The sequence below is a fragment of the Poromitra crassiceps genome (genome assembly GCF_964638095.1).
Source record: "Poromitra crassiceps genome assembly, chromosome: 8".
Taxonomy (NCBI): Eukaryota; Metazoa; Chordata; class Actinopteri; order Beryciformes; family Melamphaidae; genus Poromitra; species Poromitra crassiceps.
The window spans coordinates 5418360-5432089 of NC_139629.1; the positions used below are offsets into that span (position 1 = coordinate 5418360).

Consider the following 13730-nt stretch of genomic DNA (forward strand, 5'->3'; position numbering starts at 1 on the left):
ATTTGTGGGGGGGGGGGGGGGGGGTGTCAGGACAGCCTGCACTGCTTCAGCATGATTTATCGAGTTTGTCCCATAGACTGTATAATAAAGGTTTGTCCACGGCTGTACTGATAATAAGCCCCACAGCGCCGCCCTGTGGCAGAACAGCGGTACCAACAGCCACCTCCTGCTGCTGCTGCACTGAGGACAGAAAAGCTCAAAGTTGGTTGCCATTAGCAACCAAGCACCAACAGCTGAAACTTTGAAGCCTTTTCAATCAAAGCTGAAGCGGACGGGAACACGGTATCCTACAAAGTTCGTCTCTAAACGAGAGTCGAAATTAACTTGTTTCAACTCAGAAAATAACTACAACAGGCCTACTTACTTTATAGTCATGGCATCTCCACAGAGAAATCCAAAAGACCTCATGATGATGAGAGACACGAAAGAGGTAAAGTAACGTTAGTTACCCTGATAAATCTGTGCCTTAACTTTGTAACGTGGGCTAATTTATTTATTTATGTAAGTAGACTAATTTATTCACGCTTAACATGTATTTAAGCCCAACAAGAGAAATTAAAGAATGGGCAGAAATTAAATAGCCTACATCAGTCCTGGGCATTATGCGGGCCTCGTGATGGTTCTGCCGGGCCTGGGAGGTCTAGACAAACCACACCATTTTACTTATCAAGCTAGAAGAATCTAATGAGATGACCTAAATTGGCTTTTATTTATGAAACACTTGTGTGTTGTGAGTGTGCTTCTTCCTGAATAAGTGCACAGTATGTTTTCTATAATTTAATCAAGTGATAGAATGAGAGGTTACAGGGGAAAAGATTGGCCCCCGGGAACAACCTGGGTTTCTCATGTGGCCCCCCCAGGAAAAATTATTGCCCACCCCCTGGCCTACATGTTAAAGGAACACTCCGCCGATTTTCAACCAGCTTTGTATCATTACAAAATCAATAGTAGCCAGAAAACTGTAAGCGATTTTGCAGGCATTCTTTTAGTTTGACAGTGAGTGAGAGTTGATTTGAGTTATTGCTGCATTAGTCTATGTCTGGAGCTGTAAAGTGTCCATTTGCGACCTCCCAGTTATAAACGAATGCAGCATAAGGTGCGGACCAGTGATGTCATTCATGCATAATGGTATGGTCCACAACTCAAATCAACTCAATAACTGTCAAACTAAATGAAGGACTTCAACCTGTTTACAGTTTTCAGATATACTGATGATACAAAGCTGGTTGAAAATCTGCGGAGTGTTCCTTTCAGCATGAATAAATTAGCCAATGGAGAATGGTAATAGGTTCAGTCAGTAGGCTATATTAGCTAGCTAACGTTAGCTATTAGCTTAACCTGGTAACGTTATAGTCAACAGGCTGGGTCAAAGGAGTTGGCAGGTTATCTTGTCGCCCATTTGTCTGTCTGTCAGCAGGATATCTCAGAAAGTTATGAACGGATTTGCACGAAACTTGGCAGAAAAGGAGGTTATGGACCAACTTTAACTTTCCATGGCCACTGGCCAAAAGGAGACGTGACAATGACAATCAAAAAGGCCCCAAACAGATGCACGTAATGACAGGACAAAACTTTGTAGAAAGTTTGATCATGGGCCAAGGATGAAGTGAATCACTTTCCACGGCCACTGGCTAAAAGGGGTAGGGTAGCCAATCACAAAAAGGCACCCACGTTCTAAACGGATTCCGTGGTGGAGGTATGCCCTCTACCGAGTGCTCTCTAGTTTTGTCATGTGACCGTCCGAAAACTGAATAACTTTACCCAAGTGCTAATGTCGAGTATTGTCTCATAATGGTTGTCCTCTTCTCCATCCCAGCAGGACAGTGTCCAGAAGACACTGGAGAAACTGCGGGGCCTTGTTACAGGAGATCAAACGGAGACGGTAATGTTAAGGTCCAGGATGGATGAACAGTCAAGTTTGACCAGCATCCTGACACGAAAAGCAGACGAGATGCTTCTCCGCTGTCAAGCACTGCAGAACATCAACACGGAGCTGGAGGAGCGAGTAGCAGACGGACAGAGAGAACTGGACTTGGAAAGAAGCAAATCAACCATGTTAGAGAGGAGATTTATGGATTTAGCTGCCAACCATCAAGAAATTATCGTTTTCAAGGATGAGTACAAAAGACAGAATGCGCAGCTTAAACTGGAGAACAAACAGCTGCGGTCAGAAAATGAGAAACTTTTCTCCCCAAAATTACAAGACCAAGAAGTGCTTGTTCATAAACTTACAGAAGAACTCAGCCAGCTCTCAGAGAATCATACAAATCAGGAAAATGAATACAAGTAGGATTTTTCACAATAACCTTGTCAGTCAACTATATATATATATATATATATATATATATATATATATATATATATATATATATACTGTATATATATATATATTTATATATATATATATATATATACATATATAAATAAGCTCTTCGAGCTGGCCCTGCAGCTCACATACGCAGCTTGGCCTCGCCCGCCCTGCAGCTCGACCGCTGTGCGGGCTCATTTGCTCTTATATCATCACTGATGAATGACACTGCCAAATATTTATTTATATATGTGTGTGTGTGTTAACTCTGTGTGCATACATTACACTGATTATCTTAATACTGTATTTCTACCACTATTTTTAAGGGAGAAAATGGCAGAATTGCAGTCTAAACTCATGGAACAAATAACCCACCATGAGTCTATGGAGGCATCACTGTTGGATCAATTACATGATGCTCAGCAACAGCTTGGGGATGCTGTAGAAATGTGCACAGGTGTGTAGGTGTGTAGCACAGGTGTGTAGCAAAGTTCTTAGCCCTTTCTCAAGTGCTACAAAATCAAAGGCGCTGTAAACATGTGGCCCTTTCTCCATGGTCAGATCTGAAGCTCCAGCTACAAAAGGCAGGGGATGATCATGCTTTGAAGGAGGTCCGCATGAAAGAAAGCATAACAAACCTCAACAAAGAGAAGGACAAATTATTGAAACTCTCTATGGAAAGAGGAAAAGTGATACAGGTAAGAACAGAAAATAGTATTTTTTTCCCTCACTGAAATTGCAAATAAATATAGAATCAATCTATTTTTACATGTATACGTTGCTTGAGGAAATCCAGCAGGTGGACGACAAATGGAAAGAAGAGAAAAGAGCCAGGGCCAAAGCAGAGGACAGGTAGGTATAATAACAACAATGTTCCTAATGCACAGTTGCTGTAAGACGAATCCTACAGGAGAAGATGGCTTATTATTATTATTATTATTATATGGTAATAATGACTAACGAGTAATGTCTCAAAACTGTCCTTGACCCTGCTTCAGGTTTCAACAGGAAGCAGCAGCTGTTAATGCAAATGTGAAAGTGACGGCTCTCCAGTGTGATCTTGATGAATCCATGACAAAATGCGAGAAGCTGAAAAAGGTGTGTTGAAATCTAGAGCGATTAGAACTTCAACAGGTAGTGAGTGGCACATCAGAGGGATGAGGATAATGCTGAACACACTTCCCCCTTCATTATTTCACAGGATTTTGAAGCCTACAAAGAACACAGCACCAACCTGCTTACACAGGAGAAGGAGTTAAATGCCAAACTCCGCCACATGATTGGCTGAAGAAGACTTGAGGATGAAGAAAGTGTCGCACACTCACTGCTCCATATGCAATTTTTTTTTATTGAAATGACGTTTCGGCCTATGGCCTTCTTCAGATTTACAGACACTACATAACCGAGTGGTTTTTATAGGTCTGGATCTAATGAATGGCACACCTGATGGTGATGACAATTTACATAATTGACAAGTCATCAGGTAGACTAAAGGCCGTTTCACACCGGTGCGGATCTCCGTGCGAATAATCGGCACAGACATTCGCAATTTTCTTTTTTAATTAGTTGTAATTGAAGCTTGCACACCGCGGCCGAACATTCGTGCGGCATTTTATTTTTCCGGATAGACATTGACGTCCGCGGATTTCCGCCTGCGGAAAATACGTTTGGCCAATGAAATCCTTTGTTTACAGCTGACGTCATACCTCCACTACTCTTGCCGAACCTCATCAATTTGGTTTCTCAACATCCAATTTTATATGACAAACACCATGACGATCAACACCGAAATTAAGGACAATAGATCTTCAGATCGCCCAGCAGCTGGGATTCACTGAAGATGGTAATGTAGCTGAAACGAATTCCTACTTGCTAACCTTGTAAACCACTGTTGTAAATGGATGGAGCTAATGTTAGCCACTTGTATCCAAATGCTAACTAGCAGTTTAACATCAAAATTGGGGTCCGCTGCTCCTGCCTCCATTTCACTGAAATGGACGGCAATTTCACTGCCTCCAGTTGCTTTTCATGGCTCGTCTCGCTGCTGTGTCTGTCTGTCTGTGTCTGACGTTAGCCGACTGGTAGCTAGCTTGCGCAAGTAGATGGTGCTGTCCTACTAGACGGGAGCCGGGGAGGGACATTAACTACTGGTTACACTGAACACTGTTTTTCCGCTGCGGAAAATTAATGTGGGACTGCGAATAATTCGCACCGGACCTGTGTGTATAGGTTGCAATGTGGAAAATTCGCACGGAATTTCGTACCACATTCCGCCTCTGCATTCGCACCGCATCTGTGTGAAACAGCCTTAAAGCAGCCAATCAAAAAAACCAAAGTGGGATGGCTGAAGAAGACTGGCATTCTGTTTACTCAACAATGCAATTTGGTTTGTAATAAAAAACAAAAAACAAGAACCCAAAAGTGGTTCTGTTCAGTGAATGGTAAAAGGAAACAATGACAAAGAAATATGTATAACAACATAATTTTAATTCATCTTCACCTTTTCAGATCAACAGAACCATAGTAGAACATATTAGTCAGGATGACATGTTAAAGAGAAATTATACTGTACAAATGTTCACTCATAAAACACACTAACCCTATGGACATTCATCTTTACGAGTGCTCCTCGGCCAGTTTCTCAGCTTTCTGGACTACTTCTTCAATGGGACCCACCATGTAGAAAGCTTGCTCAGGCAGGGCGTCGTATTCACCTTTGAGGAGGGGAAAGGGGGAAAAAAAAAATCACTTGAAGCTCTTCAATTCATCCCTTTAGAGCAGGCATTCCCAACCTTTTTTGTGCCGCGGACCGGTAGATGGAAAAAAAAAGTTGCGGACCGGTTGCCAATTTTAATAAAAAACAATAAACATTTTTTAAATAATAATAATAAACATAGGCTATAATATTATAGGCTGTGTGGTAGTTGAAACATAGTTTCAAGTTGATGTTTATTTATGTTTGTAGTTTGTAAAAAAAAAAAAAAAAAAAGGTGGTTGGGGACCACTGCTTTAGAGAAATCCTTTGAGCTCAGTGCAGCGTCTTACCTGCTAGGATGCTCTGGAAGCCTTTGATGGTTTCCTTGAGCGGCACCAGCTTGCCGACGTGGCCCGTAAAGACTTCTGCCACCTGGAAGGGCTGAGACAAGAAGCGCTGGATCTTGCGAGCACGAGAGACAGTCAACTTGTCCTCCTCGGACAACTCATCCATACCCAGGATAGCGATGATGTCCTGCAAGGACTTGTAATCCTAAAAAAGGTCGGGTTCGGTTAGAGTTGAATATTTTGTGAGGGATTGAGGATATTTGTTGACAGCACAGCACAGGTAAAGAATACACTATTAACACCTTCATCCACTGCAATTCTACTCGTTGTTGTGTATTATGTCAAAACGTCAAATGTGGTCTAGTTTATATAGGGCAGACAGAACGAGCCCTTAACGTCAGAATAGCAGAACATAAGGCAGCGATATGCAACGATAACATGGATTATGCGATCCCACGCCATTATGTCAGAGCTAGCCCATGGTTCACCCGGCTCATAAACATTTTGGGGTATTGAATTTTTTTTAAATCTCCCCCAGAGATGGTGATATGGTTGACAAATTACTCAGAAGAAAGAGTTTCTGGATCCATGAATTGAACTCGGTTGGAGCCCTTAGGTTTAAATGAGGAAATTAACCTCTTGTTTTTGTTTTTTTATCATTTCACTCTATAGCCAAAGTGTGTTTTTAATCTGTCAATCTGCTGTATTTTTTGCAGTTGGAAAATTTACTGATTTCTGTGTTTGTTTCTCTGGTATATAAGACATTGCTTAACTGTATTATTTAATGTTCCAGACTACGTATTCTGATTTAAATTGATTTTCTATCTCTGTAAGTGTTGATACAGTTAAATTACTCATAAGTGAGTATCTCTAAATGTAACTTAGTAAAACCTGTAGGTCTGAATGAGATAATTAACCCCTCTGTCTTTGTAGAAAGTCATTTCATAACCTGTGTGTTTTTAATATACATGTGCCATTTTGCTGTTACACGTTTATGCAATTGACAACTTCACTGATTTCTGTGTTTGGTCTGTCAATGTGTGTGTGTGGATGTGCATTGGATCATTATAATTATGTAATGAATGAGCCAGCCTGCAGATTCTGTTTACTCCTCCCCCCTTCTCTTTTAGCCTGAATGGTTAAAACAGACGGTGATTCCAATGCTTTTTACTCTGAAGAAAACACTGCTGTCGAAACGTCAGTATTGATCTATGCACCAAATAAAGACTGTAAGGTGATCCATCTATTCTATCTGATGTTGTTTTGATCCTTATCTGATGTTGCTTTGATCCTGATCTGTGATCTCATGTTGTTTTAATCCTGATCTGATGTTGTTTTGATCCTGATCTGATGTTGTTTTAATCCTGATCTGATGTTGTTTTGATCCTGATCTGATGTTGTTTTAATCCTGATCTGTGATCTGATGTTGTTTTGATCCTGATCTGATGTTGTTTTAATCCTGATCTGATGTTGTTTTGATCCTGATCTGATGTTGTTTTGATCCTGATCTGTGATCTGATGTTGTTTTGATCCTGACCTGATGTTGCTTTGATCCTGATCTGTAATCTGATGTTGTTTTGATCCTGATCTGATGTTGTTTTAATCCTGATCTGATGTTGTTTTGATCCTGACCTGATGTTGCTTTGATCCTGATCTGTGATCTGATGTTGTTTTGATCCTGACCTGATGTTGCTTTGATCCTGATCTGTAATCTGATGTTGTTTTGATCCTGATCTATGAGCACTGGTCATCTCAAAAACTGCTTTTAGCAGATGAATTCTCCTCTCAAAGGCAGTGGAGTGGTGGCCTAACGCTTAGTTCACACAGACAACCTACGCCTTGCCTTGCCTCAACCCACGCCTACGCCGAGCTGGGCGTGAACCTGTTACACGCTTTTGCGATCACACCGCACGCCTTTTGCACGCCGAACCTGGAGCCGAGTCACAAGCGCCTCTCCTCTCTCCCGACTGTATTTTTTCACGTGTTGTCCAGAATTGTCATGGGTATCCTCTAGGTAAAATAAATCGGATATATTTAATCTTCTATTGATGCTGGATATGTATAACCAGGTCTGACTATAGTCGGACATTTTAGAGAGGTGATCTTGCAAGAATATGTGCTGGCACAACAACATTGTCCATCTTGCTTCTTCGGTCGCTATTCTCTCTCATGAAGATTTGTTTGCCGACGGGGAGAAAGCCCCACGTGATAGCCACCCGTCAATCTCTCTCTCTCTCTGCTCGAAACTGTTGTAGTAACTCCATTTTATTTTGAAATTCAGTTGACTTTGCCATTTCTGACGGATATTGTGCGTTTTTCTTTCATGGCTTGACAGAAGAAGTCTGCCTGCACGCGCCTTGTCGGCTTCAAAATAGAACTCACGCCTATTCGATAAAATCGGCAAGGCACAGGCAAGGCGTGGGTACACGCAGGGTTCACGCTCAGGCGCACGGTGTACACAGCCTTGTTGACTAAAACGGACGCCTATTAAAAAGCGTGGGTAAAGGCAAGGCATAGGCAAGGCTTGGGTCGTCGGTGTGAACCCAGCCTAAAGGTTAAGAAAAGCGAGCTTGTGACCGGTTGTGGGTTCAATCCCCAGGATAAATGTGGGTGGGGGGCTGGGGGGAGTTAAAAAAACAATGCTTGCCCCCCTCCCTCATTTCCACCAGTGAGGTGCCCTTGAGCAAGGCCCTTAACCCCAACTGCTCCAGTGAAGCTGCTCAGCGGCCAACAGATCAGACTGTGGTTGTACTGGTCCAGGTGTGAATGTGTGTGTGTGTGTGTGTGTGAATGTGAACAGGGCGCTCCTGAAAAAGAGAGCATTGCCCTCAGTGAGACCCCCCTGTATAAATAAAGATTCAAATAAAAAAGCCACTATTGTTTCTTCGCATCCAACATAAGACTTACCTGAAGAATCTTCTGCACACCACGAGCAACGTCATAGTGTTCCGCTCCAACAATGTTGGGGTCCATGATACGGGAGGTGGAGTCCAGAGGGTCCACGGCGGGGTAGATGCCAAGTTCAGCAATAGCGCGGGACAGCACAGTTGTCGCGTCCAAGTGAGCAAAAGTAGTGGCAGGAGCAGGGTCAGTTAAATCATCAGCGGGCACGTAGATGGCCTGAAACAGAACCAGAGGTTTTTTAGTGTGAATAATCGTGGATGAAGAGCAAACCCTGCCATCACGTGATTGGCATCATGTGTCTCCTACCTGTACTGAGGTGATGGAGCCCTTCTTGGTGGTGGTAATTCTCTCCTGCATTGTACCCATGTCAGTGGCTAAGGTAGGCTGGTAGCCCACAGCTGAGGGGATACGACCCAACAGGGCAGACACCTGGAGGGAAGATAAGGAAAATGTGTTATTTTGATGATGACATCTGCAAAATAATAATAAAAACTATGGGTGGGGATCACAAATTTAATTGTGATACGATAAAGATACTACATCAATCATTTAGACAATGATACAATATTTGCAGATATCACAGTCTGCCACGATACGATTTCGATTTGATTCAATTCAGGTGCCTGCGATCAATGAGACGATATCATATGCCCATTTAACACAATCAGTTAAATGTATATCAAATCACAAAAAGCAACTAAAATATGATTTGTCTATTTTATTTCTGAGCTCTTCCAGACATTTAAATTGAAAACAATCTTATTATTTTTAAAGAACTAGTGGACCCGTGGGAGTTAGACCCCCCCCCCCCCCCCCCATCCCCGGTCCCGGTCGTCTCCAAAGCCTCCGGGACACACTCAATTCATCATAAATCACTGATGATATCAGTTATTAGATTGGTGATGTCACCACTGATGTCACTCAAGCATTCTCATTCTTATTATAGGATAGACCTGTTGTTCACTATAAAGTGGCACATTTCTCATAGTGCAACAATGGGTTTTTTTCACCAGTAAACTTAAAGAGCCCGTGGTGGCTTTTCAATTATGATTATATAAGCCATGCATATCTATGCTTCATCACCTTGGATTTACGAGGCGTACAGTATCTTAAAGATGGCGATAATAATTTATCGATATTTTCACTTTGCATCGATCGATGGAGCGATACTTAGATCTAGATGTATCGTCCCACCGCGAATAAAAGTGCGATGGCAGTGCTGACCTCGGATCCGGCCTGCGTGAACCTGAAGATGTTGTCGATGAAGAGCAGCACATCCTGTCCCTCCTGATCACGGAAGTATTCGGCAACGGTCAAACCAGTAAGAGCCACTCTGGCACGGGCGCCCGGAGGCTCGTTCATCTGACCGTACACCAGCGCTACCTGAGGACACCATCACATGAGTCGTCTTACAAAGGGTTTAGCATGAGTCTGCATTAGTGGGGATCTCTCGCAACTCTCCAACTCATTTAGGTCAACCACTATAATATCTGTGAGAAAATAAAACGAGAAAACAAAAATTGTTTTTACAGCTAACGTAACACATTGAGGCTGTCACCTTTGAGGTGGTGTCCTTCAGGTTGATGACACCAGACTCGATCATTTCATGGTACAGGTCATTTCCCTCACGGGTGCGCTCTCCCACTCCGGCAAACACCGAGTAACCACCATGAGCCTTGGCCACATTGTTGATCAACTCCATAATCAACACAGTTTTGCCGACTCCAGCGCCACCAAACAGACCTGGGGAAATGTAACATGCACACACACCAAAAAAAGGATGTAAAAATGACTTTAAAGTCGAGCTGAACCCAAAAATGACTTTTCTTTTCTTTTAGTTCAAATACCTGGGTATGCAGTGCACCTATTTAATAATGTATGCAAAAAAAAGAATCACAAAAATCTAATTCCTTTAGTTTTTCACACTTTTTCACATCAAAAGTTCATTTTTCAAGATTTCATTGATAACAGTAATGTACAGTTTGCTGACGTCACCTAGTACTATCAAATTTCTACCCCATTTCAACCAATCATATCACGACATGCAGCTGTCAATGAAATCTTCATTTCAGGATAATTTTCTTTTCCAAATGAACTGAAGTAGAAAATGGCGCCTAGTGCCTGTCATCTGGCAGAATTCCTATCCCATAAACTAACTACTAACTTGGCCAATTGTATGAAACATGAACAAAAACCAAAAACTATAATCTCTAAGAATGCAAAGAAATGTAACTGGCTCATTAAAATGCGCATTCCAGGAATATCGTATTTACAGAAATAGCGTAAAAGGCGCGCGCTTGAGAGCGTGGTTGTCAGGGGTCGCCCCTCGGAGATTTCAGGCGGGCGGGCAGCATCCATGCATCAGATCATAGACATATATAAGGCTAGATGGCTTAAGGCGGAGTCACCAGCGTCGTTGAAGCGCCGCCATCTTGCTACGGCAGGCTTTCTGGTACGTTCTCTGGTAGCTGTTGGAGGGTGCACAGACAAAAATACTCATAACTTGCTGAAATCTTGACGGATTTACAAACGGTTTGGTTTATTACAAGCATATTCCGTTCCCGAGATATGGCAACAACAAAACAAAAAACACAAAAAACACTATATTTTTGATGGGCTCCAAATTACACCAAAATTATACCGAAGCATCTATGCCATGAGAGGGATTCAGGCACAAAGTTTCATGCAGTTTCATCCATTTCCCTAGGAGTTATGATCATCTGATGTGATAATACTAACCCAACAACAGATGCTCATAGCTCCTAGCAAAATGGATGAAACTGCATGAAACTAGGTGCGTGAATTCATCTCATGATGATGATGCTTCAGTTTAAGTTTGGTGTAATTTGGAGCCAAAAATAATAATAAAATGTTAGCGTTTTTTTAACCCATAGATATATATAAAGCTGTGGTGCCGTAGCAAGATGGCCACCATGCGACGACGTCGCTCTCCATTGACCGGCAGCGCGGGTAAGCCATCTAGCCTTATATATGTCTATGCATCAGATTGTCCGCTCGCTCCGCACGAAGCAGGTGGCTGCCGCCTGGTACTCCGCGGATCCCACTCGCGTAGCACGACAACACGCTGAATCCCACTGGATTTGGGGGTGGAACACGCCATGATTGACCAATGGCAAAGCCAGTCGACAGAATTGTCAAATCAAATCATCGACACCCGGCATTGTGCGGCTTGTGGTCCGCCTCTCAACCCTGTCATCTCAGACAACATTTGTTTGAGTCATTGACGCTCGCGCATTTGCATTCGCCTCCGGTTCACCTCGACTTTAAGATGCATAAAAAAGGGCATGGCATATACATGTGAAAATTTAAGTCCAGTCAAAAACGTCATGGTGTAAGATAAGACATACAACAATCCACAAACCAATCTTTCCACCCTTGGCGTAGGGTGCCAGCAGATCCACCACTTTGATGCCAGTGACCAGGATCTCCTGTTCCACGCTCATGTCTGTGAACTCGGGGGCCTCAGCGTGAATAGCAGAAGTCCTGTAAGGCACAATGCTTTTTTAATCAATACAATAGTTCAAATCCAGTTAGGCGTCGTCGTGATCATCTGCATTTTCAAACAGATTAGGGGTGTTTTCACTGAGACATACTGTTTGGTACTAATTGGACCCCTCTCATCAATGGGCTCTCCGATGACATTCATGATCCTGCCCAAGGTCTCGGGGCCCACAGGAATCCTGATGGGGGCTCCAGTGTCCAGAACCTTCTGTCCACGGACCAGACCCTCCGTGCCATCCATGGCAATTGTGCGGACAGTGTTTTCACCTGAAAAAAACACACGAGAAGCTATTGTAAAAGACAGCATTTATCAAGTTTATACATATTTCGCACATCATAAGCCAGTTAAAGAGGCAGTTTTACAAACACATAAATGTAACAGACATTCAAACATATAGGTAGGTAGCTACTTGAGTGATACCATTAAAAAATAAGCTGTCACATATGTCAGCAGACTCACCCAGATGCTGTGCAACCTCGAGCACCAGCCTGCTCTCGCGGCCGGCCACCTCCAGTGCGTTGAGGATGGGAGGCAGGCCTTCATCAAACTGGACATCCACAACAGCACCGATCACAGCTACAATGCGGCCATTGGCCACTGCTGCCTGAGCAGCTGGGGCGGCATAACCCCTGTCTGTAGGGACAATAACAAAGTCAGCACAGCAGACTACAGTGGTCAACATTAGCATTAAGTTTATGTAGCCTCAACGTGAGACTCATCAGTCAGTCTTCTGATGAGTCTCGCGTTGAGCCAAGACGAGAGTGAGCTTTGTCTGGCCAAAGAGTCAAAACAACTTCTATGTGGGCCAGACAAAGCTCACTTCTCGTCTTGGCTGATTTAATAAGTAGGCAGTTTACTCGGACTTTAAGGACTGGTGGTGGGTAAATTGTTTCAAGTAAAAATATAACATTGCCCATGCCCACATTTTTTTTGTTTTGTTGCCACTGTGTGACTGGGAGAAAGCAGCCATGGTGCCCCCTGCAGCAGTGGGCGTAACACTTGAGCTAGCTAGCTAGCTACTGTACTGTAGCCGACTGGAAAGGTCATGGACTTGGGAGACATTGAGCAATCACTGTGGCAACTTCTGAATAACCAATATAACTATTAGCAACCTCTTATCTTAAATGACTTAATGAAGAAATATCTCATAGCGTTAGTCGCAAATGAATGAAATCACTGGATGTTAACGTTAATGTTGAGAGGCCTGATCCAGCCATTTGCGTAATCAATGACAAGTCATGAACGGTAGACTGACACACAGAGGACACACAGCAGTGAGGAGGATCAGGCGGTGTTTCAAAGGTCTATTGATTCACTTACTCGAGCAAAGAGCAGCATGTCTTCCACTGACTGTCTGCAGGGTCTTGACCCCGGGCTTCAGCGCCTGCAGAGCCGCTGTGCAGCACCGTCCTACGGCACCCAGCATAGTTAAGAAGAGATGGCTGAACTAATGCAAAGTGAGAAGACACAGCGCTCTAGTAGTAGTACTGAACCTGCTGCCAGTCTGAGCATGCGTGCACCCGTCTTTTTTCACCTTCTTCATTCAAATTTCACTTTCACCACAAGAGGGCAGTGCAAGCCCGTCTAGGATTCCTGGTGTCTGTGTCAACTGGTGTCAACACAGTTAGAGCAATTTGCTGCGCGCCCCCTCATGATACAAGTCTGCCTGCCATGAAGTCTGCTATTTTGCATGTAAGTTCAATTCATTTACTGAATGACAAATGTACACCTAGCCCTTTGTTTGGCACGACCCGGGATTAAACAGTACTAGTTGGTCTACAACAGAGCTAGGTTAGTGAGCTACCACTGCTCTCACTAGTATTCTATGCAAACGAGGTATTTTGGTAAACAAACCGCGTTTCCGGGTGGAAACAGCAATGGAACCCTATGGAGCGAGCCTTGAGTGCTCTCTAGCTCCACCAGTGCGGTGTAGCTAACGCTGCATTTTAAAAA

At 43.2% G+C, this 13730-nt stretch overlaps 2 protein-coding genes across 2 annotated transcripts; one reads left to right on the plus strand and one right to left on the minus strand.

The window, feature by feature from the left end:
* Positions 1–373: 373 nt before the first annotated feature.
* LOC310781654 (coiled-coil domain-containing protein 89) lies at positions 374–3596 on the plus strand (the record flags this gene model as incomplete). Its single annotated transcript, XM_083642253.1, has 6 exons — positions 374–430; positions 1820–2243; positions 2870–3006; positions 3096–3160; positions 3307–3406; positions 3510–3596. 6 exons carry the CDS (start codon positions 374–376, stop codon positions 3594–3596), a joined length of 870 nt encoding a protein of 289 aa, XP_083498379.1.
* Positions 3597–4797: 1201 nt separating this feature from the next.
* LOC310780986 (ATP synthase subunit beta, mitochondrial-like) lies at positions 4798–13260 on the minus strand. The gene is made up of 10 exons (XM_083641520.1): positions 13098–13260; positions 12237–12410; positions 11869–12043; positions 11637–11758; positions 9813–9997; positions 9479–9637; positions 8561–8683; positions 8258–8470; positions 5354–5555; positions 4798–5022 (listed from the first exon to the last, which is right to left on the minus strand). The coding sequence occupies exons 1-10, from the start codon at positions 13201–13203 to the stop codon at positions 4925–4927; spliced, it is 1557 nt and encodes a 518-aa protein (XP_083497646.1). The 5' UTR covers positions 13204–13260; the 3' UTR covers positions 4798–4924.
* Positions 13261–13730: the final 470 nt, after the last annotated feature.

What these genes read in the sequence shown, in the direction of transcription:
- LOC310780986 (XM_083641520.1), bottom strand. Translation starts at nt 13,203, where the DNA reads ATGCTGGGTGCCGTAGGACGGTGCTGCACAGCGGCTCTGCAGGCGCTG. An exon ending in GGTCCAATTAGTACCAAACA is followed by an intron (nt 11,759 to 11,868) that starts GTATGTCTCAGT and finishes TGTGCCTTACAG; the next exon opens with GACTTCTGCTATTCACGCTG. An exon ending in TCACGCAGGCCGGATCCGAG is followed by an intron (nt 8,684 to 9,478) that starts GTCAGCACTGCC and finishes TCTTCCCTCCAG; the next exon opens with GTGTCTGCCCTGTTGGGTCG.